The sequence below is a fragment of the Dromaius novaehollandiae genome, chromosome 3, assembly GCF_036370855.1.
Source record: "Dromaius novaehollandiae isolate bDroNov1 chromosome 3, bDroNov1.hap1, whole genome shotgun sequence".
Lineage (NCBI taxonomy): Eukaryota > Metazoa > Chordata > Aves > Casuariiformes > Dromaiidae > Dromaius > Dromaius novaehollandiae.
The window spans coordinates 88,847,299-88,869,772 of record NC_088100.1 but is presented as its reverse complement, the minus strand read 5'-3'; the positions used below and the strand labels follow the sequence as shown (position 1 = coordinate 88,869,772).

Here is a 22,474-nt window from a genome sequence, read left to right as displayed (position 1 = left end):
TTTAAGACTTCTGTTTTCCACAGTTGCTCAGGAGCATAACTGGATGTAAAGGCTGGATATATTCTGACAGAAAAGCAACACCGAATATTATTTTGATCGACAAGCTGAGTAGAAATTATGATATTCAGGCAAATGCATAAAAAAATTAATCTTGTTCTTGAATCCTAACATTTAAGGGAGGAAAAATGGTTCTTTATGTGGCCAGAAAGTTTGCTTTACAGAATATTTTGCATTTGCCCATTCTGGAGGGCCAAACAGATTTCAAGGGTAGCATTTTGTTTGATTGAATTATGTAGGTGAGCTTTTGTGTTTTATACACCCAAAATAATCCCAAGAAGACTTCAAGGTACGCAGCATCCCCTTTTTGGTAAGTGTCAGGTTTGAAGAGTTTAGTGTATAGCTTGTTTTAATAGAAGAACCAAATATAACACTCGAAATTGTGCTGCATTAAAAGGACTGCTGCAGTGGGTGGAGGTGGAGACGTCCATCTCCTGAAGTCCGTAGGTGCTGGTTTACGTTGTGTCAAAAGCATGGACTGCAACACACAAGCACTTGTAGATGAAGGGGACCACAGTGACAGTGGCAGATACTGCCTAAAGGATTCGAAGCACAGGATAGTTAAGCAGTCTGCGTGGCCAACCCAGGAGCTTCAATCTTTCGGAGGGGTAGGTAGCCACTGGAGATTCCCAGAAAGCTTCAGTGTCAAGATGATGAATCTCCAGGAGTATTTCACTAAGAAAGCTGTAACAGCACCCGCCTTGGGATTGGAAGAATGGAGAGCTGGAATTAAAATGTCATTGTTTTATCTTAACTCACCTTTTAAGAGACAAGTGTCCGCCGTACATGTCTGGAGGAAGTGAATAGCAGGGTGCTGGAATCATCTTCTGTCTGGAATAATTGCTCAGAATAAAACACAGCATCACTTTTGTCTTTCCTCATGCCCTAGATTGTGGGTTCAGCAAGCAAATCCAGTGATGCTTCTGCCTCCAATGGACCGTACCTGTCTTATTTGGAGTATTGCAAGGTGGTGCTCTTGCTATGGAAAAGCATGTGTTCCAGCTGTCTGTCTGCTTCCCCAGCGAACCCTCAACACTTCAGCTCTGACTTTTCTGTAGCAGGTCTTAATGTGTGAAACTTGAATTATAAAACATGCCAGTTTCAGCCATCAGAAGGTTGCCATGCATTTATGTGACTAGATTACTTAGTCTAATTATTTAGCTAATGTAGACCAAGCGACAAATATTTGTTGTTTGAAACAAATTCTCATGTTTAGTGCTGATGTTAGCAAGAGGGGAAAATAATTAGACATCACATCATATCATTAGTCATGTTGCTAAATCTTCTTTCTTGTTCAAGAGCCTCTTTCTTTCCTTTAGCAAGGGTTCTCCTTTTCTGCAGATGAAAAAGAAAACATGTCTTCCTTTATTGTTGGCAGCTCTGCACACCTGGAGATTCGACTGTGAACATATTCTGAAAAGAGCTGCTTTGTATGGGTGTTACTCTGTGGAAAGCTAAATCTCCCATAGCTGTTACTGCCATGCTCTTAGATTAAAACAAAACAGTTTGGCATAATTAGTAATCATTTCAGTTATTTTCATAATTCTGACTCCGAGGCAGCTTTGTATTTTTAGCTGGTTTAGTCATTTCACATGGCCATGACTTTCAAAGCATTGTCCAAGGGAGAGAAACAACTTACTTGGAAAAAGCTTATTAGCCTGGAAGGCAGAAGTCTTCTCAGTGACACTTCTTCCTGGTCATTTTGCAGCCTCTGCTTGACTGTCTGCTCTGAAGCAGCATGCCTTGAACTTGAGTGTTTAGAAAAGGACAAGACTTCTTTGGTGTATGAAAATCTGATGAAAAGCAGTAGATGTGTAAAAGGGCCAGCTAACCACGGCTTTGCTTGTTCTTCCATATACCAATCCCCCCCGCCCCGGCCCAAATGCCTCATCTTGGAAACACAGAAAACATCTCATTGAAACCTGTGACTTAAATCCTTCTCAGGGCTGGGCATCCTGCCCAGCTCCCTCCATCCTAAAGTCTCTTGCAAAAGGGATAATGGCCATGAATCCAGAGGGGATTGGGAGATCATCTGTCCAGCAGACACTCCCTATTCTCTACCTGATACAAAGCCAGTGATCACTTAACCTTGCGCACTAGTGTAGACGTTTGAGGAGACCCCAACCCTGCACTGCTTTGTGTTCCTAATGAAGTGCTAGAAGAGAATGGTAAGCAACCCAAAGGATGGCACAAGAAAGCCTAAGATTAATCCTGTGTCAATGACAGCTTTAGCCCGATTCATCCGTCAGTCCCACTGTGTATAAAGTAAGTCCTAATGATGCTTTGCATCAATGATTGGCCTGTAACTTGTATAGTTTTTTCCTTTCATTTGTAAATCTGTCCCAATTCCCATGCTTCTGAGATTTTAGTTTTAAGGCTTACTAAATGTTTACAGAAATACTCAGAAATGTATTTGGGCCAGTGAGAAAAGATAGTTTAACAGAATTTTTCTTTTTCAATGTGCTTCTTAAACCTAAAATTTCACGGACATCCTTATTAATATTTTACAAGCCAGGTATATTTTTTAGGTAAATCAGTGCAGCAACACTACAAAGGTGTTCTAGAAACAGATTATTACAGGCTAATAGGCTGAGTTCAGCCTCCTGGAAGTGATGTAGTCCCCTGAAAACTGGGAAAGGTTACACCGAAGCTAACACATTCAGTGTAAGTCTATTACAAAGCTATAACAAGACTAGGTGTGTACATTAACCGTGCTGAAAAAATTTCTGGAATATGAGCTTTTTTGTCCTAACATTCACCTTATGCCTTCTGGTGGCAAATTGAACTATGCACAAAATTACTTCCAGGTGAACTTTTTGATCAGAGAACTGATTGTATGGGAGGTACATGTGCAAAATGCAGAAGGGTCAGGCTGCCCTCCTCGGTACATTCGGCAGAATGGTGGGGCAGCTGAGACCAATCTCGATTTAATCATCCTGGAGATATGCAGGAGCCAGCTGTTTTATGGCACAGATGGAAAGACACAACTGCAAATTAAATGTGAAAGTGAGTGCTGGCTCTCACTGTAAATATTTTCTGCTTTGAATCTGGGTTAAGTAAGGAGCAATGGAATAAGAAAATTATGTACTTCAAGGCAGATACAGATTATAGGCTATGGATTATACAGGCTTTTTAACAGAGTTACTCTTGTGATACCCAGTAAGCACCTATTGGCTGCAAAGTGCTTGGTTCAACATACCTTCTCTGTTAATCTCCCCACCTCCACTCCTGCTGAACGCTGATTTTTTAGGATTGTATTTAAAATGCTCCTGAAAGAATTTGCTCTTAAATAACTCTTTTGAGAGTAACAGCATTTTACAAAGAGGGAGAGAGATAATGAACCACAGTGTCTTAGAGGCCAGATTTTTAAAGGTAGTTAAGTGCTTAAGCAATGGAAATTGAAAATCTAGATGCTTTTGAAAATCCCTCGAGATGCTTTGCTGTGTCTGTAGATGCTTTAATAAATTTGTTCCAAGTGGTTTGCCTCAGGTGCAGTTAGTTACTGCTAGAGAGTTGAAAAAAGAAACTGTTTCTCTTGCTACTGCAACCGTTAATCATTTTTGTCCTCATTATGACAGTGATAAGAAAATATAATTGTTTGTACAGTCAAATGGAATAGGGAAGAAATAATGATGAATTATGAAACAAATCAGAAGTTCAACTTTTTGGAGTAGTTTTCCTGTAAGCTCATGCTTATAATTGTAGTGAATGGAGGTAGCCTTCTTCCATTTGTAAAGTCCTTATTATCAGAACATGGTTAATCAAAATGGTTTGCTAAATCCTTTCTACAAGGTGGTTGTGGGTCTGTGAAGTATTAGGTTGCAGTTCTTTGAGAGAATTGATTTGATGGTTGATTTGCTCAGTCTATTTCAGTAGTAAAAAGTCATATACTACTGTTTCTCTCTTCCAGAGGATCATAATTCTTTTTATAAACTTAACCTCTAGTTTGAGTATTTAATATTTGCGAGCTAGCCTTCATTTTCCGTGATATCATCTCATTTACTTACATCAGCAGTCCAAGAATGAACTAATTCTCTAGTAATTTTCTGTCAAAAAAACACAGGGTGAAGATGACCATCAAATAAAATGAATTTTTATGTATTTGCAAATACAATGATGTTATAATCCCCACGATTTGCTTTTGTCAGTGTAATCTTTTATAGCCTGTTTTTCATCATTATGTATACACATAGTTTACTGGTTTTCTCATCAAATGCTTTTGTTTCCATTAACCAGGATGCTGAGAAACTTGCAGGTGAAGAGCATGCCTGGAAAGAAGTCAAAGATGCTGTAAATAGAGTGAGATATCCAAAAACAAAAGAAGGTATCCTTTTAGTGACAGGCTGCAGTCTGTCATTCAGTTCTGAAAACAATCCAGAATGCCCTTTGGTAAAGCTGTTCATCTTTTGAGTGTAGATAACTTTATTCCCTTAAGCCTTCCCATTTTATGTTTTTTTAAAATGCATTTTTAATTAATTTAATGCTTAAACTATGTAATATTATTAATTGTATTGTGCTGGAACTGCTTAAAGGTAGAGAGAGGAGGACTGGAAGGGACATTCTGGCTCATCAAGTTTAGATTTCCACCATCACAACCCACCATTTCATATAATCCTATTTATAAAACTCAATCTGAAAAGCTGTGAAATTCTTTGTCCCATTACTCCTATTGTGAGCAGTCCCATTGCACAGCAATGACAATAACAAAGGCATAATCACAGGGTCACTACAAATATTATAGAATCTTTAGGATAAGTTATAATAATAGTAATAATTTATAATAATTAACCAGATTGGGTGAGATGATCTTGTGGTAATAAACAGGATTAGAGCTTAATGGCCATCATGTAGACAATCCATCAAAAAACTAGTGAATAGCAACAGCCACCAAGGAAAGATGAATAGAAGGAAGGTGGAGATTTTTACTAGAAGAGCATAGGCATATTGATCCATATGCATCTCTTACCATAATCTATTCAGTGGAATTTCACTGACCATGAATTTGGCCATATTGTAGCAGGATGCCTTACTGTTTTCTGACACTTGGGCTGTATCTAGAGCTAGCAAGAATAAAATCTTCCGGTACTCTTTTTTTCAGCAGCAGAGAGAGCAAGTATGCTTAGTGATGGCCCAGGCTGGAAACCAGTAATCACAAACTTTTCTGTAGTAAAAAAACTGAATTTGTTTCAGTTTGTTAACAAAAGGACTGTCATTAAAGAAAATATTAATCTCATAACATTAATTTTCTTATAGTTTGCAGTCTAGTTTAAGTTCTACTCTAGTCACTGGATTGAGACAGGCAGTACTGAACTAGCTCTTCAGGCATTCAGTTACAGTTCTGGGGCTGTGTTTTAACCTGAATGTTAAATTATAGATAGACAACACACAGTTGCAGTCATTTTGATACCTGAACTATGGAGCCAGAATACTGGTGCAATGTAATATTCCTACATTTAATTGCAGAAGAAATTGCACAAACTGAGTTTTTCTTAAGGTCTTTAGTTAAATTTACTCTTTCAAATGATATTTTAAAATGGATCGAACACCCAGGAATACAAGGTAGCAGTCCTTGTTGTTTATTCCATTTTTGCTCTCGGACATGGGCTATTTGAGATGTGGCATCTTTCCTTCCATTGCAGCCCAGTGCCATAGCAGTGCTAATTGGCACGCACTGTCTAGTGCAGTACCTGAGACAGGGCTTGACATTTGTCGGCTCACCAGGAATGAATAGAAAGCCTTGCTTGCTGATTGAGACACTTAGTCATTAGTTTCTGCAAGTGTCATTTTCTTAGCAAATTAAACCAATGGTTTCTACAGTTTAGAAAGTTAGTGATTTCCAAAACGTGAGCTGCTGAATATAACTGATACAGTGTTGTCTTGCTAAATCTGCAGATAAAGAACTTGAAACAATGCATCTGAGTGAACTGTCTCATACCCAAATTCCAGTTTAAGCACACAAATCGAGAAGCTAAAGCCAAGTGCAAGGGGATTATTGTGGAGGAAAGGATTCCTTGGTATCCCAGGCCATCCAACAGTAGAAGAGCTGCTTGAGAGCTGCTCCTCTAGCCCTGGGCACAAATAGAACAGCCAGCTTCTCTTTTATCCTCCTGCTGGTGGTGTTGGATTTTCTAGTTTGCAACTTCTGTATCTGAAAATTTGGTCCCAACAGGTTTTGCAGTATAACAGTTTTGCTAGTAGACAATAGTGAGTGAATGAAGCAATATATTGAGAAATTAAGGAATACGGAGTAATACCATGCATTAGCTAAAATGATACTCTTTCAAGAATGTCAGTACTTTGTACTTACTAAGAAAATTGTATCAAGTGGAAAAAATATCCCTCATTCTTCTGTTTGTCCATCCTTAATCAGTTGTAAAGAATACATGGATGTTTGCCAGAGATATAAAGGTTAAGGTGCAATTTTATAATAACACATTCCTTCCCTTATATGGTTCTTTCAATCCAAGGGCATGAGAGCAGTTCACAAATAATTAGTTTAGCCTTGTAACAACCATGCTATAAATCCTGGCCCAGCCACGTAATGGTCACATTCTTAAAGTTAAGTATATAAATATTCCCATGTTCAGGAAGGACTGATTACTTAATCGTAGGATTATCACTGTCTGCTCAAATCCCTTGCTGGTTTGGAGTGAATAATATTTTTCAGTAGTGTTGTGAAGATAATTGATGAACTTCCATGAGTTAATTGTATGGAAATGACTATGATGAAAACAATGTTATTACTGCTGTTGTTATTATTATTATTATAATTATTGATTTTATTTTATTTGAACTTACTGGTTTGTATGTTGATGTTTTTGGTGTCGGTATTGCTTGCATTCTGGAACTCCTAAAAAGGTGCTTTGCTTTAAAATATGGGAGAATTGGTGTTCAGCTTAGATGCAATAAGAGAGAGAAAAATCTGATCCACAAAGAAATTAAATCAGTTTAGACTGTAATGAAAATATGCTTTGCAAGAACGAACATCCAGCTAATGTGAATGCAAGCTCCAGCTCACTTTTCCTCTTCCAAACACACAGAAAACCTTTTTGTAGCACTGGAGGTGAAAATCTTCTTTGCTGCCAGGATTCTTAAACCTGAACTGCAACCAGGCATCTGAGTTGTGCTGCTGTTCTTTCTCATGCATGAAACATGCAGTAGTACTTCTTGTTGCAAACAGTTGATGATGGAGGAAAGCCTTGCTCTTTGTAACTATTTCAAATAGAAAGAAAATTCGGGAACTGCAGGAAGGGTTCTAACTTCATGAGAATTCTAAAAAAATCTTGTGCAGCTTGAAAGTATGTGTTGTTATTTTAATACATAAAATGACGTTTCATTTTTTAGCTGCTGAAACATTTTATCAAGATGCATTTCCATGGGTTCTTGTCCTTGGGCGTAAGATTTGGAGGAGTATCTTCAGTAAATAATATTTCAGCTCCCAAAAAGAAAAACTCCTGAACTTTAGTTTGTTATGTATTAAAATAACCTTTCATCTTGTCATCGTTCTTTTACCCCTCGTTGCTGAAATACTACCTTCTTTAGAAATTGTTTTGCTAAACGTGAACAGAGCGTAGTTACCTAAGCTGCCACTTATGAGTTCAAGTATGTTTTCAAGAATTCAAGCAGTCTGGAATAATGGTAGCTTTTTTTATCTTAATGCCCTGCAGCTCTTATTCCTCCTAACAACATTCAAAGCTTGTATTTTTGTTTGATTAAAGATATTTCTTTAACTAAGGCTAACAACAGAGTGGGAGCAGGTTCTGGCAAGATGCCAGAATCTCTTAAGCAGCAATGCAGGTCGCCTTCCAGACACAAATATCTATCAGCTGAAAATGCTTGACTGTGCCATGGATGCCTGTATTAACCTTGGATCCTGGGAAAAAGCTTTGAATTATGGCAGCAGGACTCTCGGACCGTACAGGTAAGAGATGCAGTTGATTCAACTGTTTCCGAAGAAGAGGTCTCTCATGAAAAGTGAAGATTATGTTTTCTCTGGATGCTGCTTACTGCTTTTATTGCTCAAACTGTCTTGCTGTACATCTTGCCATGCTTCCCGGATTAATGGGTGAGGCAGAATTCTCATTCTGCTTGCAAAATCAGGGTTAGAGTAAATAAAATGATAGCAGGAACTATAGGAATAACTGGTTGCCTGCAGTAGTGCTTGTCAATGTTTCATATATCTGGATGCTTGCGCCATCTCCAATTTGAAACTTACTTTCTGGTTCCTTACTCTGGTTTCTTTCTTTGTTGCCACGAGTGTATCAGCGTTTTATACTGAGCCGAATTAACCTTTAGGGACAGGGAGCTAGCTGAAACAGTGTGTGAACTCTGTATACACTATACATAGAGTTCACGGAAATAATTTAAAAAATTCATTACAAAATGCAGTTTCAGCTGGAAGTAAAAAAGCCCATGTTGCTTGTTTTGATAACACCCAGAGGCCAAGGTGGTGAAGCACTTGCTGTGCTTTTCTTCTTGCTCCTATGCTAGGTGCTGGGAGAGTTTCTAACATTGGTGGCCTTTTACAAGTCAGTGAAGGTGCTCTAGGAGATCCTACTTCATGTGGTAGGTCTTGGGATTGACTGGAGCCTGGAGACATAATGCTACTTGGGTCATCTGATGGAGATGGGGCTGGTGTTGCCTGCTCTGGTCAGTGGTTGCTCTGTTTTAAAAGCTCTAAAACTCTAAGTCTGGATGTTTATGTTGTTTGTAACTAAATGTTAATTTGTGTTGAACATCAGTAGAAAATGTCATGCACACATGAATGTAAATTTTTGGCAAGATGTTTGTTAGAGCATCCATTTATTCTCTTAAGTTCTGCTATACTGTGTGATGTTCCAGTACACTGTGTAATATTGTGAAATGTGAGGGGCATGCAAATGCTAGAACGTATGTGCTGCTGTGGATGCAAACACCTCAGATTCAACATATTTTCCCTAATCAAACCAGGCTGCCATCAGCATTCAGTATTTTGCCTGAGCAATTTTCATCTGGCAGCCTGTTTCTGAATAAAACTCCGGGCAGCAGTTGAGATACAACACAGCATTTCAGCACTTTCACCGTAGTGTAATTAGCAGGAGATCTGCATAGGCTGTGGTAGACCAGAGCTGCAGAGAAACTGTAAGTTCATAATGACTTCTCATACAAGGGGGCATGAGCACCTAGAAATTCTCGGATTTCTTACGGGTGAAATTCACACTGTGCATGTCCCACTTAACCTTTCAAATACGGCTTGTGTAGTACTGCAGTAGTACATGCTTCCTGCCAGCCATCTACCGTATGGTGCGTTCCACATGAGCTGAGGAGACTGCCTGTTTGAGTGTTCGTGTATTAAAAAAAAAAAAAAACCTCTCTTGTTTTTCATTTCATAACCTGTTAACTCAGTTCTTCATAGCAGAAAACTGACGAGTTTCCTACAGAGGTTTCACAGAGGAGAGATTACAGGGAGACCAAGTGCAATTTTATCTGATAATTTAATAAAGCTTTCTCTGTTTTGCTTAGTGAAGTGTGCTGAAGTTTTCAAACTGTTTAATGCAAGAGTTTGGAGATGAAGGAAAAGCTTTGACTTGTGCATTCAATTAGTATCTCTTAGGAAATACTATTTGCATGAGAAATTTGATTTTTTTGTGCCTTGAAGAAGTTACCCTTATTCTCTTCCGGTCCAAAAGCATTATTTAAGAGAGATTTTCGGTTGTAGTTTATTCTTTATACTTTCAAGTCACCGCTATGAGCTTTGACACACCTGAAACGAAATCCTCAGTTTCTCATTACAACAAATTGTGCCTGAAGCAGCAGGAGAGCAAATCCTAGGAAATCTTTTGGGATGCATTGAATTTCTCCTGTTGAATCAATCTACTGCTTGGCTGCTCCTGCAATTCCATTATAGTTATCTATTTTCCTTTCCTCATCTCTGGAAAAAATATTCATACCGCTCTCCACAGGGAATCACCTGAGAATTCAAGCAGTCCATATAAATAGGAAGTCATTGTTACAACTTTAAAAGGCTCTGGGGAATTGGTCCAAAAAAATCTTAATTTCAGGTAATGTGTTTATTGTGCATTTCCCATTGCTTAAGCAGCAGGATTCATTTTCACTGCTGTGTGACACGTTATATCATCATGTATGTTTTCATCATGATGGTTGCTGACTTTTTCAGAACCAGCCATTTCGAGTAACTAGTGGAGACAGTTGGTTAAACTGCATAAAACTGATTTGTCAAACCTACGTATTGAATACCTACCTGTCTGCTTTAAGTAGTGACAATAACATTGTGTGAGGAACATTGTTTAGGACCTCTGAAATATTTTTAGAACTTCCAAGAGAAAGGGAGAGCTGGTGGCTGTCAAAACGAAAAGCTGCCTACTCTTTTTGCACTGAACCATAGTTGTCCATAATTTGTTAAAACCTACAAGTACTTTCGCTGAATAGCCTAAGCCAAATGTATATGCACAACTTTTCTTGTAAATGTCACAGTAATAGTTTGTCTGTCCAAGAGCCTTTACAAAAGTTAAAACATTTGCCTACGTGAAAGCTGCCCCACGTCGTAGTCAGCACTCAGCAGCTTGCAAAAATAAACTTCCTTACAAAAATCCTCCTGAGCCTGAACCACAAAATAACAGAATATCAGCAAGAGGTGTTACACGGGTTTGTCATGTCTCAGTTAACACATTCACACTCTGGGTTCACTGCTGCTCATGAGGGATCTGATTCAGAGATACTGAGTGAAACAGACTTCCCTGAGATTACCTCTGAGGAAGGATCCCAGCACTTAGCCCTTAAATTGCAGGTGAAGCACATATGTTCTGGGGGTTTGGTTGGGGGTTTTGCTTAGTTTTTTTTTTTTTTTTAATTGTATCAAATATCCAGTGCTTACACTGCAGACAAACAGTGGAAGTATGCATCTGTTGTAAAAATCTGCTGGATGTCCTCAGCTATTGCCACATGAATACTGGGGGGAAAGAATTAGTTAAGTGGCACCTTGGGCCTATTGGATTTAGGAAGTAAAATGGACTGTGTAAAGCCCCTGTGCCTCTCCAGGCTCCTGTGGCAACAGATCTGGTGAGATTGTGTTACTGAGAAGGCAAAAATGTCCAATTCTTTTCTGCACAGCACCTAATCTGCCAAACCATTAAGTCCCATTGATCTTCGGATGGGCTGCTTTAATTAACAACCCTTCACCTGTTCTGCTGCAGCCTTAGGAGTTACTCGAGGGCTCCAGCACCAGGGAGAGGAGATTTGTCTTTTCAGCCCTCAAAGAAGTGTTGTGCCGCAGCATGGTCCTGCCTCTCCCCCAGCAGCCTTGCCCATCCGCCCCGGTTGTCCTCCCTGCACTGCGGCAGCACCGACGCAGGGCTCGCGCTGGCAGGGCTGCGCTGCTTCTGTAGTGAGAAGCAGCTGGGCTGCTGCAAGCACCACGCTCTTCGTGCAGAGGTGCAGCATTTGCCTTCTCTGCGCGCTCTCCCTTCCAGCCACACCTGAAGGTATTCCACAGTAAGGTATTTCCTTACCTCCCCTTTCCGCAGGGACTGAGGATTTTTAGGGAACAGGGAAAAAAACCCTGGTGAACAGAATTTCAAGCTTTTTTGCAAAGGGCTGGGTTAAAGAACAGTGGCTGAGGTGTGCTATATGCAGAGTGCTTTGCAGACCCACCCAGAAAATACTGTTATGTATGAAGGAGGCCACAGCAAGAGTCAGTGCCTTTCCTGAGAACATAGTTGAATTTTCATGGTGTGAATGAAATGTCAGCCAGAGATTTTTGATTTAGAACTCTAATTCAATAGATTTGCTGGATTACAGTTTCTAAGTATGTGAACTTTAATCAGAAGGCAGATAAAAAATTGATGGTTGCTACAGTATCTCTTCCATGAGTCATGATTTTTTTAAAAAGCCAAGTAGGAAAGAAGAGCTGTAGAACCTAATACTCTTGGAAGATGCACTCAGCCCATTTTCTCTTCTTCAGCAAGACTCTCCAGTAAAGGCTCTACAGTAAAAATAGATAATTCTTTTTTGCCTGATTTTTTCCCCCTTTTCTTAACATGTTTTACAAATAATCCCTACTTTTAGAGGTATGCTTTATAATAAACACATGATAGTTGCAATGACTGAAGATAAATAAAAAAATTCCATCTTTACCCTTGATCAAATGTATCTGGTTCTTTGCTGAGGGGAAAAGAGTCCCTAGTGCTGCCTAGTTCTGAGGCACCTTACTTAAATTTACATTGAAAGTTAAATTGCCTAGAAAACTCCAAAAAAGTGAACTGCAGTGATAAATAGGGCCACTGGGGGATGCTAGTGATTAAGGGTTAAAGCCTAGGGTCAGCACCAATGGGCACCCTGGTTGAGGGAGGTCCCCTGGGGACTTGTGCATGCCTGGCAGATTTCTGAACCCACTGATAGTAATTCAGTGACCAAAGTTCAGTGTCTTGATCATAAAACATCAGTAGTAAACATAAATCTTACCTCTGGGATCACCTGAGATGGAGACAAAAATGTGAAGGTGGAGAAAGCAATTCAAAGAAAAGATGACTCAAAAGAGCAGAAAGAATAAAATCTAGCACTGCTGTCTTTTCTATGGTTTTGGAAGGTGGCCAAGGACATTTATCTCTAGTGTTTAGAGCAAAACATGTGGAAAGAGGAGATACACAAAAATCTTACCAAAGACCTGAAAGACATTAAAAAATACAGCTCATAGAAAAAATCTGAATACCTTTCCTTCCATTTTCTAAAAAAAAATAAGATTTGGGAATTACCTAAAAAGGACAACTTTAATTGTGTTTCATGAATGATTCCATTGGTTTGTCATCTAGAAATAGTAAAAAGGTCAAGTAAGCATCAAGGGTTTGGGAAAGGAAGAAAGAAGTACATTTGCTAAGAGAGTAAGCTGCCTCCGTGTGAACGTGCAAGGCCAGGAGCATCGCAGCACATTAGAGCTTCAAGGAGTTATTGCTATAAACTGAATAAATAGCACCAAGTAGCCTTGATGCACCTTCAGGGAAAGGAAGTTAACAGAGAGGAAAGAGAGCTTGATAGTAACAAACTGCTAAAGCTTGAGAAATGTTAGACAGCACCATAAGCACCTCTGCTTTCCCTTACTTCGTCCTACACCAGGTTATTGATAGCAGATCACTGCTCACTGTCAGTGTTTAGTGGGTTATATGAGATAAATTGACACTATTAGCATAAATCCATGGAGGCCCAAACATCTTTACAAACCATATGTGACCCATGAAGCAGTTAGATGTCCTCATTCGAGACCATTGATGTTACAAGTTATATTTATAGTCTGATAAAAATATTAAAATATTCTTCACTTGAGCATCAGCATCTCCTAGAGTAAATCAGACCTTCTTGTGTACTGTATTTTGTATATTGTCATGTTACGTAGCTTTCCCAAAAATTGAGATCTACATAAACAGGCTAACCATTGTTATTTTATCTCTTCAATATGGAGATAATACAGACCTTACAGTAAAATTTCTTGTTGCAAAATTGTTATCCTAGTCAGAAATTTAAAGGTGGTTTGTGTTGTGGAAAAGTTTGGGTATCTCTTGTGCAGATCTGAAAGGACAAAAGTGGACATACACAAAACCATCAAGACTGTAAACTTTAGTCAGTGCTTTCTGTAACCACGTGGGCAGGAAAACCCAGTATGAATTTGGGGGCTGTGTTGTCTCTGGGTAGTGGTAGGTAGTCCCTCCAAGAGATATGTTTGTAGCAATATTTGCACAATTTCTGGCTTGAGTGTACCGATTTCATAGATAAGCAGGGGGCGTGCCTGTCCCTGGCTGATATCTTTAGGAATCTGTAAAAGCACTTCAGCATCCCACTCCCATCCTCCATTCCTCCCTACTTCCTCCCCACCACAGACCTCCAATCTCAGCAGCTTTTTCCAAAAAGGAAAGAAATGTTTCGGTGTGAAGCTGGGTGCCTAAGTCATCTATGCCCTGATCAATCCATTTCCTCCACAGGAAGTGCATTTTCTGGTTTGTTGCTTGCTTGCTATGTATATCTGCATGGCATCAGCACCATAGATTCTTCTCCTCTTTTCTAGTTGTTTTTCTCATATCCTTACTCTTCAACCCTGTGTTTTCCCCAAAAGTGATATCAACCCCGTAACTCGTGCTGACTTATGTAAGAGCATGCTCCAGTAAGTGTTCTGTCATCTACCTTTTCCCATTTTCACATATGTGCGTATGTGAGTAAAATTTCTTATTATTATCTCGTGTCATGCCAGTTGTTTATCGGAGGTGATTTAGATATCTCCAGGTGGTCCAGTATATTCTTCTGTTCAACAACATTGGTGTTAATTTGCCGTACTTTGTTCAGTATATATCGTATTTCTAATCAGATAGCCTAAGGATGTGTCTTAAATGACTCCACTGCAGCAAGATTTTTCTAATAATACTCAAATAGTGCTCAGCCAGTAGCTCTATATCCCTATACTGCTGCTTTCTAGCTTAATTTTTAGTTTCTAGTCTCACCTTTCTCTTCTCCCAAGAACTACATGAACTTGAATTTTGCTGGTCGTGATCTCCCTAACTAAATCACAGAGTTTCACAGAGGTTCATTTTTCTTTGATGCAGCTACAGGTGTTAACTTCTCCATCTCCCATGTAATGTTTCCAAGTTGCTTTAAGACATAGTTCTTGAAAGAACTGGGTTCTCTGTCAATGGCAATTTCATCCGCAGAAGTTTTCTTTTGGCACTGCAGGATCTCTTTCAGATTAAGGTGTTAGACCATTTAGGGCTTCAGGCTTTATTTAGAATAAGGATTACAGTCCTAATCTACTTGCGTACTAAAACCAGGAGATTCAGGTTTTTTTTTGTTTCCCTTAAGCAGAAGTGGACAGTCTCTTTGCATTGTAATCAGGGGATCCTTTTTTTTTTTTTTTTTTTTTTTTTTGTACTTGCATATTAACTTCTGCAGTACTTTCCTGAACTCTTTTTGTTAGTCTGCTTGCTGTTATATGCCAATTAAGGGACAACAGTGACAAAAATAGAAGTGAATATTAAACATTGTACATGTACTAAGCAGATACAGAGCTCTGATACATTAAACTAAAAATGTATGACCAGGTATTAAAGGCCCATGAGTTGTGAGATGTATATTTAGTTATTCAGCTGGAACAATTTGGAGAACGATTTTGGGGAATTCTCAGTTGTGGTGTGAATTTTGCTGAGAGAAATAGCAAGTAGTTCATGGCATACAGATTCTAAACAGAGATTTGGTTAGAACCTGAACTGAAATGGGATTATGAAGTGATACCAAGGGAGATATTAACAGTTAAAAATAGATATGTACAAAGCATATGTAGAGTTTTGGATTGCTTTGACAGTAAATGAGCATTGCTTTGAAAAAAGCTATTTTAGAGACTGAAGTAGTGGTGGAAAAGAGAGAAGGGGGAGGGAAATCATTAGGAAAGAAAGATAAACTTACAATACTATCTCTGATGAAAAAGACAGAAGAGAGAGCATGTAGAAAATAGAAGTAGAGAAGTTGTAAGGAGAATGTATTCTCTAGGGAGAGAATTAGGAAGAGTCTGATTTTAGTCAGAAAATATCTTTTTTTTCAGAATAAATTGTCAGTTAGACTGGAGACTTGGGAGTACTTCTGAGGGGAAAATCAATTAAGAGTTCCTAGTGGTGGAGGTCTGAGCACTGGTGAAAAAGGAAAGTTGTAGTATTTAAACAGGCAAACAGTCAAAGCAATCTTACAGCTGATGGCTGAAGTAGATGAAAAAGCAAGATTTTTTTTTTCTATTGAAAAAGTGCAGTGCAGGTCATGCTGCTAAAAAGGAAAACACAGTTGTGAGAGAGGGAAGATGAAAGGACCAGCAGATGAGGGGGAAAAAAGTATAGAAAACCATAGACATCTGCTTAAAAGGTGAAACAATGAGATGGACCAGGGGAGAGGGAATGATGGAAAGACAGTCCTTGGAAGAGGACCATGCTGAACCAGAAAAACAAGGGAAGTAGTGCCAAACCAGAACCAGCTCAATGAGTGATCAGGTTATTGGTGAGATGATCCATCCAGCCAGGAAACAAGAGAATGAGGGTCAGAGAGGGTCTGCAGCAAAATAGATGATGCAGAGTAAGGCTGAAATTTCCTGAACTGATGGGGAGAGGAAAGAAAGGGAAAAAATTGATCATCCAAGAGAGAGGAAAAAGGTAAATTACTGCAATGAACATATCCTAGAGACCACACAGTTACTGGCATGATGAAACACTACAAGCTCACAAGCTCTTAGATTTACCAGTTATTGAGGAAAATGGCTAAAATGTAATAAAAACTGTTGTTAAGAATGCCTTAATCAGATGTCTCTGAAAGCCAGCAATATCTTTACTTTCAGGTCTTGTTTTTGCTAAGCTTGTACATAATGCTAGTTTGGTTAACAGGCTCATGCATACTTCATGTCTAGCATGTCAAATCTCTGTGAGCTGCATCCTCTGCCAAGGTCTGTTAGTTAGTTTTCTTTATTACCATAAAAATAGAAAAGCCAGTCCTGCCATGCAGGGAACATTTGGAGGTATCGGGACTTGTTCTAAATTATCTAATCCAGGTATGAGAAGTGAAATAGCCATGTAAGCAAAGCACTCTGCCTCATTTAATTAGCAGTAGGATTGTGCCATAGGGGACCACTCAAGAAAATGCTGAGAATATTGACTGTTATGTTAAAATTAGTTGCACTACCTCATAAGTACAACAGTTCCTGACCTTCAGAAATTTAGTCAATGGCTAATCTTCCCCTCACTTCTCTGTACAATGTCTAAATGTTGGATTATGCAGTTTAGAGTGAAAGGCATGACAGTGATGGGATGTGACTTTATGCTCACCTGCAAAACCCTCCTGCCTGTATCCCCCTGTTTGCCACCAAAGCTTCTTCTTGCTTTCTTTCCAATTAGAATATTTCTTCACTTCAGGCCAGACACTCAAATGCAGTCTACTTCTATCTAACCCTGAGATGTCTGCCAAGCCCCAAATAATCCATTTCTGTGGTTAAACAGGTGATTCACCCTCCCACCCCCCTCCCAGATGTCCTGCTGTTCCCTGAGTACACTGGCAGCTTTTTTCTCTGGCTCAGTTTGTCATTTCATCATCAGGCAAGACACAGAAGCCTGAACCACTTTTAGGTAATGTGACTTTGAAGATGAAAGCAAGAAGGAGGCAACAGAAAGCAAATGGCTGGGGCTGGGGAGCTGAACAAAGACAGTAACTGATTATAGATGTTGGACAAGCTAACAAAAGACAGGCCACAGCACTGCTAAGGGAAAAGGCTCCAAGAAACAGAAAATAGGCTGCCTGAAGGACCATAAAAGCTGACAAAAGTGACAGGAAGATAAATATATCAGAGAAAAAATTCACCTTCAGAAAAATACACAAATCTACTAGTGAATAGTAAAAAATACAAGCAAAATGAAGTAATCTTTGAGGAGAACTGAGGAAAGCAATGCCCACATGACCAGTGAAGGGAGAGAGGGAAGAATATAGGGAACCAAAGTACAATTAAAAGAAGCAATAGAAATACCAAAATGAGAGGGGAAAAGCCTCCTACCCTTTTAACTTCTCCCATCATCACAGAAGATGAAAAGGAGAGGGAGCAAAGAAAAGAGATACTGTCACAGTTGCAAATGCATTCCTAGGAGGAAAAGCAGCTTTCTCTAGCGGTTTAGTACACTCTTAGAAGATACGGTTGATGGGTTGCCAGAAATGAAGATAAAGTTCTGGAATCAAAGTGTGTTCATTGCAGCCACATCATGAATATATTTCCATATTAATTCAGGTATGCTGAATGATGCACACTAAGGATTTAATGTACAATTAAGACTGGCCAGCATTTCAGAAGTCTTTCGAGAACTGGCAAAAGTGACAGCCAACAAGTAGAAGCATCCTAAACCAGGCCTTTCCACTCAATTCATTCTTGATGAAATAAAAAAGAGAATAAGAGAAGAAAATCTTTTCACGCAGTAGTGTGCTTGGCAGACTTTGAAAAATGGAATTAGATCCTACATTGCTACAAAACAAAAGGCTCAATATATACAGTCGTAAAAAGGGAAACCATTTAGGAGATTAGTTTTATTGTCATAGAGAGAATTTGCAAGGTCTACCATTGCAATTTGCAGAGAAATTCTTTTTAGACAGTGACATAAAATACATGTTTTAAAAATATTTATATAAATATGACTGGAGATCTAGTTTGGTAAGAAGGGAAAATTATGTAGTACTGTTTGCGGTGTTCTGAAACACAGGCATTGTGTCTTATCAAATAGAGCATAACTTCTCAAATCTTCCAAAAAATCACGCAAAGTCAGCTCTGACCAGGGGAATGTCATACTAGTTAGTTGCTTGCTCTCATGACAAGAATAGCTAGAGATAAGTTATCTTAGAAATTTGTCTCAGTACTGGGCAGGAGTAAGGCCTCTTATTTTTCAGTGGATTTCAAAATGTGTAGCCAAATTGGGTAACATTACCTCTACCAATTCAACATCTGAGAGTTTGGAGATGAAAAGCAGGTTTACATGCTTGCAGTGCGATAACATCCTGAATGCATACTCAAGCCTTTATCTGTTGCTGCCCATCTGGATTGAGTTCATCTGTGTACTGTCTCGCTGGCTTGTTTGCAGCACAGGTGAGCACTACCGATGCTGGATGTTTATCAAGAGATGCTATCAAGTTGTGCAAGGTTGCTTGTGCCAGTACAGAGAGAGAGAAAAAAAATTAAAAAGTCTTTTTCCCATAACAGAGCATCAACATTAAGCTGTGAAACAAATAGAAGTATACTGACTTTCAGTAAAATTGTTATTTTTAAGTTATAAAGTGTTGCTTCATGCTTTCAACTCACTGCCCTCCTCTGGGGGCAGTGCTGACCCAGGGAAGTACTTGGGTCTTCTGCTACCTTGAAGACAACCATGAACGAAGTACGGTGGTTATGCTCTTATACGTCTGATGTGTTAAGCTGTGTCCATCTGTGACCAGCTCCAGATACTGCAGTGGGACATGACCATTCCCTTCCTGTTTGCAGTGATTAGGACTTTCACTGTGCCTAAGCTTTGCATTTTAAAAACATCAAAGATAGGGCATTTAACACATCCAGTGACATTATTAAAGAGCCACAGCAAATTGTACTCAGACCCTGCTAAGTTCAGTGATGGAAGTGTGATACCAAATTTGCTGATAAATAAAAACATAGAAAATCAGTGGTGGTTTGTGGATCCCGATTTCACTGAAGGTCTTGGCAATACACACAGTTCAAGGGAGTAAGGCCTTCATTGGTGATGAGAATGGTGTGGTGCATGTAGTGGGGGGATTACCGTCTGGTTAGGGAATCAAGCGCTATGTTTTCTTGTAACCCATCTATTTCGGAGGTCAGAGCTGGACACATATTTACCAGGTTTTAAACAAATGAAAAACTATGTGAATGGGGAAGAAAAATTACCTACAATTTCTGTGATAGTCACCCTAAAAAACTATCCCATCCCTTTTGTGCCTGACGTTTAAACAAGGTCTACATCTGTAAGACAAAAGGTCCAGTTCTCGGCTGTTCTGAATGGATGCTTTACATCAGGTAAGGATCTTGTTCAAAGTTTTTCCATGAAACTGTGCCTTTCTCCCAGGCACAAATGCAGTTATTCACTCTGTATTCATATACCTATTCCATATGCCAGTTTCTCTTGCTGTTGCTGCTTCTGAGCTAGGTAAATTCCCAGCAGTCTGGATTGCTCTGGGCAATGACTTTAGCAAGCTGGGTTGTGTTTTATTTTTGTTGTTGTTGTTGCTTTTTATACCTGCCTATTATTCCCTGTCTTTGTAACTATTTTATCAAGGTCTACTTGTAATGGCTTACTTGAAACAAATGTATGCGTGCTTAAGCCAAACAAGTTGCATTCCAGTAAACAGAGCAAGCAGCCCCTTTGGTCACTTCTGAACACTCTTTAGCTAGCTCATCCCTACCCCCCAGGCAAGGGATGCCCTTTGGGAAATTTTTGCTTGGTTTTGTTTAGTCGAGGTTTACAAATGTGATTTGATTTCTAGTGTCTTTGGCAGTGCTAGTGACAGCAATGGCTTATATAGAGATACCTTAGTCAGTTCCTGAAACTAAGTTAGACCGTTGTATTCAGTACAATAACTCTACCCCAACTTGTGATTAAGTGCTTAGTGAGTTCCATTTCCTTATAAGAACATGTGTAAGAACCCAAGAATGTATGCCACAAGTGAACTAAGCATTAATCTGTCAGCAGCTTAAGTGTGTTTGGGATAGTGCAATGGAAATATGCAGTATAGTGACACAGTGTTTGTTCTCTGGGAAGCATTTAAGAGCAGATGGAACCTGTAAAATAGACTGATTCATGAAAGAGTGCAGCTTTTACCAGCTTTGTTGGATGCTTCTTTGTTTTAACCTAAATAAACACTGGCAACATATGCCTGAATTGTCAGTAAGGTTCAGTAGCAGCAGGTGTGGAACCAACATCAATAGGTGCACAGGACTTCATCAGGGAGGGTCTTTTACTTAAAAAGGTGTCCTTTCTATTATGCGATGGGTAAAAAGCGGAGTATCTTTGTGTAAATATCCTAAAGAACTGAAAAAAAAATAAGGATTCTACAACAATATATGGGAATAAGATGCTGGAGTCTCCTTAGAATTCAATGGAAAATTAAGTCCATAGCAGTCATCCCTTAAAAATCTAGCATAAACTTGTAGTATTCTGTAAAAATGAGGTACGGCTTTGCAGAAACAATGCAAGAAATCTGTAACGTTTAGTAGGAAGATGCTAACCATCCTACTGATCTGTTCAAGCATGCTGTAGGATTCTACAGACAACAGCTGTAGTTGTGAGTTGAATTCTACCAGGGTATATATGTAAAGGAGACATTACATTTATATCGTTAGTGGGGACTTTGAGTTCCACCACTTGTTAATCAGAGGAAATAGTAAACACCATGGGAAGATCTGGAAAGCCCCTGTGTCTGCACAAATCTCTGCTAGCTACATTGATCATTTTACAGATTTCGAGTTGTGTGCCTTTATGGCTGAGAGAGTGGTTCAGTTACAATAAAAACTCTTAGTTTTGGTGTTCTAAAATCTGCACTAAGTTGAAACTCAGCATGGAGTTTGCAGACATTCTACATTGTCATTTATCCTAACATTTGATACTAAAAATAGAATCGAAAGAAACAATAGACTTTCAAAAGGCTGTTTTTTGTTTTCTCGAAAACAATCAAATCATTATGTTAACAAAATAAAAAGAGGATGTGGATTTCTAACATCTTGCATTCTGTGTAATGCAGAATTTACTGTACCTGTAGTATAGATATTGTTTCAGCTGATTTCAAGAGATTTGCCTGGATGAGCAGAGTAAGAAATAACACAAAAATGTGCGTCTCTGGAAATATAATTCTACTCATGTGAATTGTACGTGCTGTGGTCTCTTGTTAACCTTAAAATCACTACACATTTCATATATCCTTCAGGGTATAGTATATAGTATTTTGTGGAGCCAGTTTGCATGTGCTGTTGTGTGTTTCGCAGAAGGCACGCTTTCAAAAGGCTTAATAAAGGTCAGACCTCTTCAAAAATAAGTGAATCTTGACTCTGCAAAGAACTATGGCAAAACCTGTATAGTTGCAAAAAATTCAAAAAAAAAAAACAAAAAAAAAAAAACAAGACAACACCACTTTGCCCTGCAATATTATATCACACATATTCATTCTGCACAGAGCACAGGAAAGCAGAACAGCAAGGGTCAGGGACCTGCTGGAAGAATGCCATTTATTACCCCAGTAAGTGGTTGCTCTTGTAGCAACTGCTAGGAAGTTATAGACATTTCAGTGTAAATGCGGATTGTGTTGTCTGTCTTTGCTTGTTAGTGCTACCTAGCAACTTGCATGAAAACAGAGATCTGAAACATATGAAGTTCCTAGAAGTTTTGGGAGAGTAAGAGGCTAGATAGAGGAGTGCCTATAAAGGGAGAAAAGTTGAAGCTCATCTTCAGACACCAAAAAGTCCACATGGCCAGGAGCTGTTGTGAATGTCCCAGTGGTGGGAACAAGCAGCACGCCTAACTTACTGGGGTGGCATGGTCCAACTGTGAGCCACAGAGAGTTTGGTAAATTCTGGTGCTCCTACAACTAGTTGTATTCTGTCATTCGGCTCTTCAACTCAGGGACACCGCTATGGAGGGAAGCTCAGCCCTTTCTCAGTGCCCTGAGTAGAGGGGGGAAGTATAAAGAAGGTGAAAGAAAGTCATAAAGAGCAGCCAATATATTTGCTTATTCTGAGGCCCATATTCTGCTTAGAAATGATGTCATCAGAGTTCAGCATCTGCATTTTTACAGGCATAAGGCTCTCTGATATTACATCTCAGTGGTTGCTTTAGATTAATGGAATTCACACAGTATCAGTGGATATGTTTGTTTCCATTTC

General features: G+C 39.2%; 1 protein-coding gene across 4 annotated transcripts in view; it reads left to right on the top strand.

Moving 5' to 3' along the window:
- Positions 1-22,474, top strand: part of SMYD3 (SET and MYND domain containing 3) — a 429,715-nt gene that overhangs the window by 373,628 nt on the left and 33,613 nt on the right. For all 4 annotated transcript variants that reach the window (XM_026102659.2, XM_026102660.2, XM_064509419.1 and 1 more), the window contains 2 exons: positions 4,294-4,381; positions 7,804-7,978. In XM_026102659.2, coding sequence (XP_025958444.2) covers positions 4,294-4,381; positions 7,804-7,978 — 263 coding nt within the window. The remainder of the gene's footprint in view (positions 1-4,293; positions 4,382-7,803; positions 7,979-22,474) is intronic.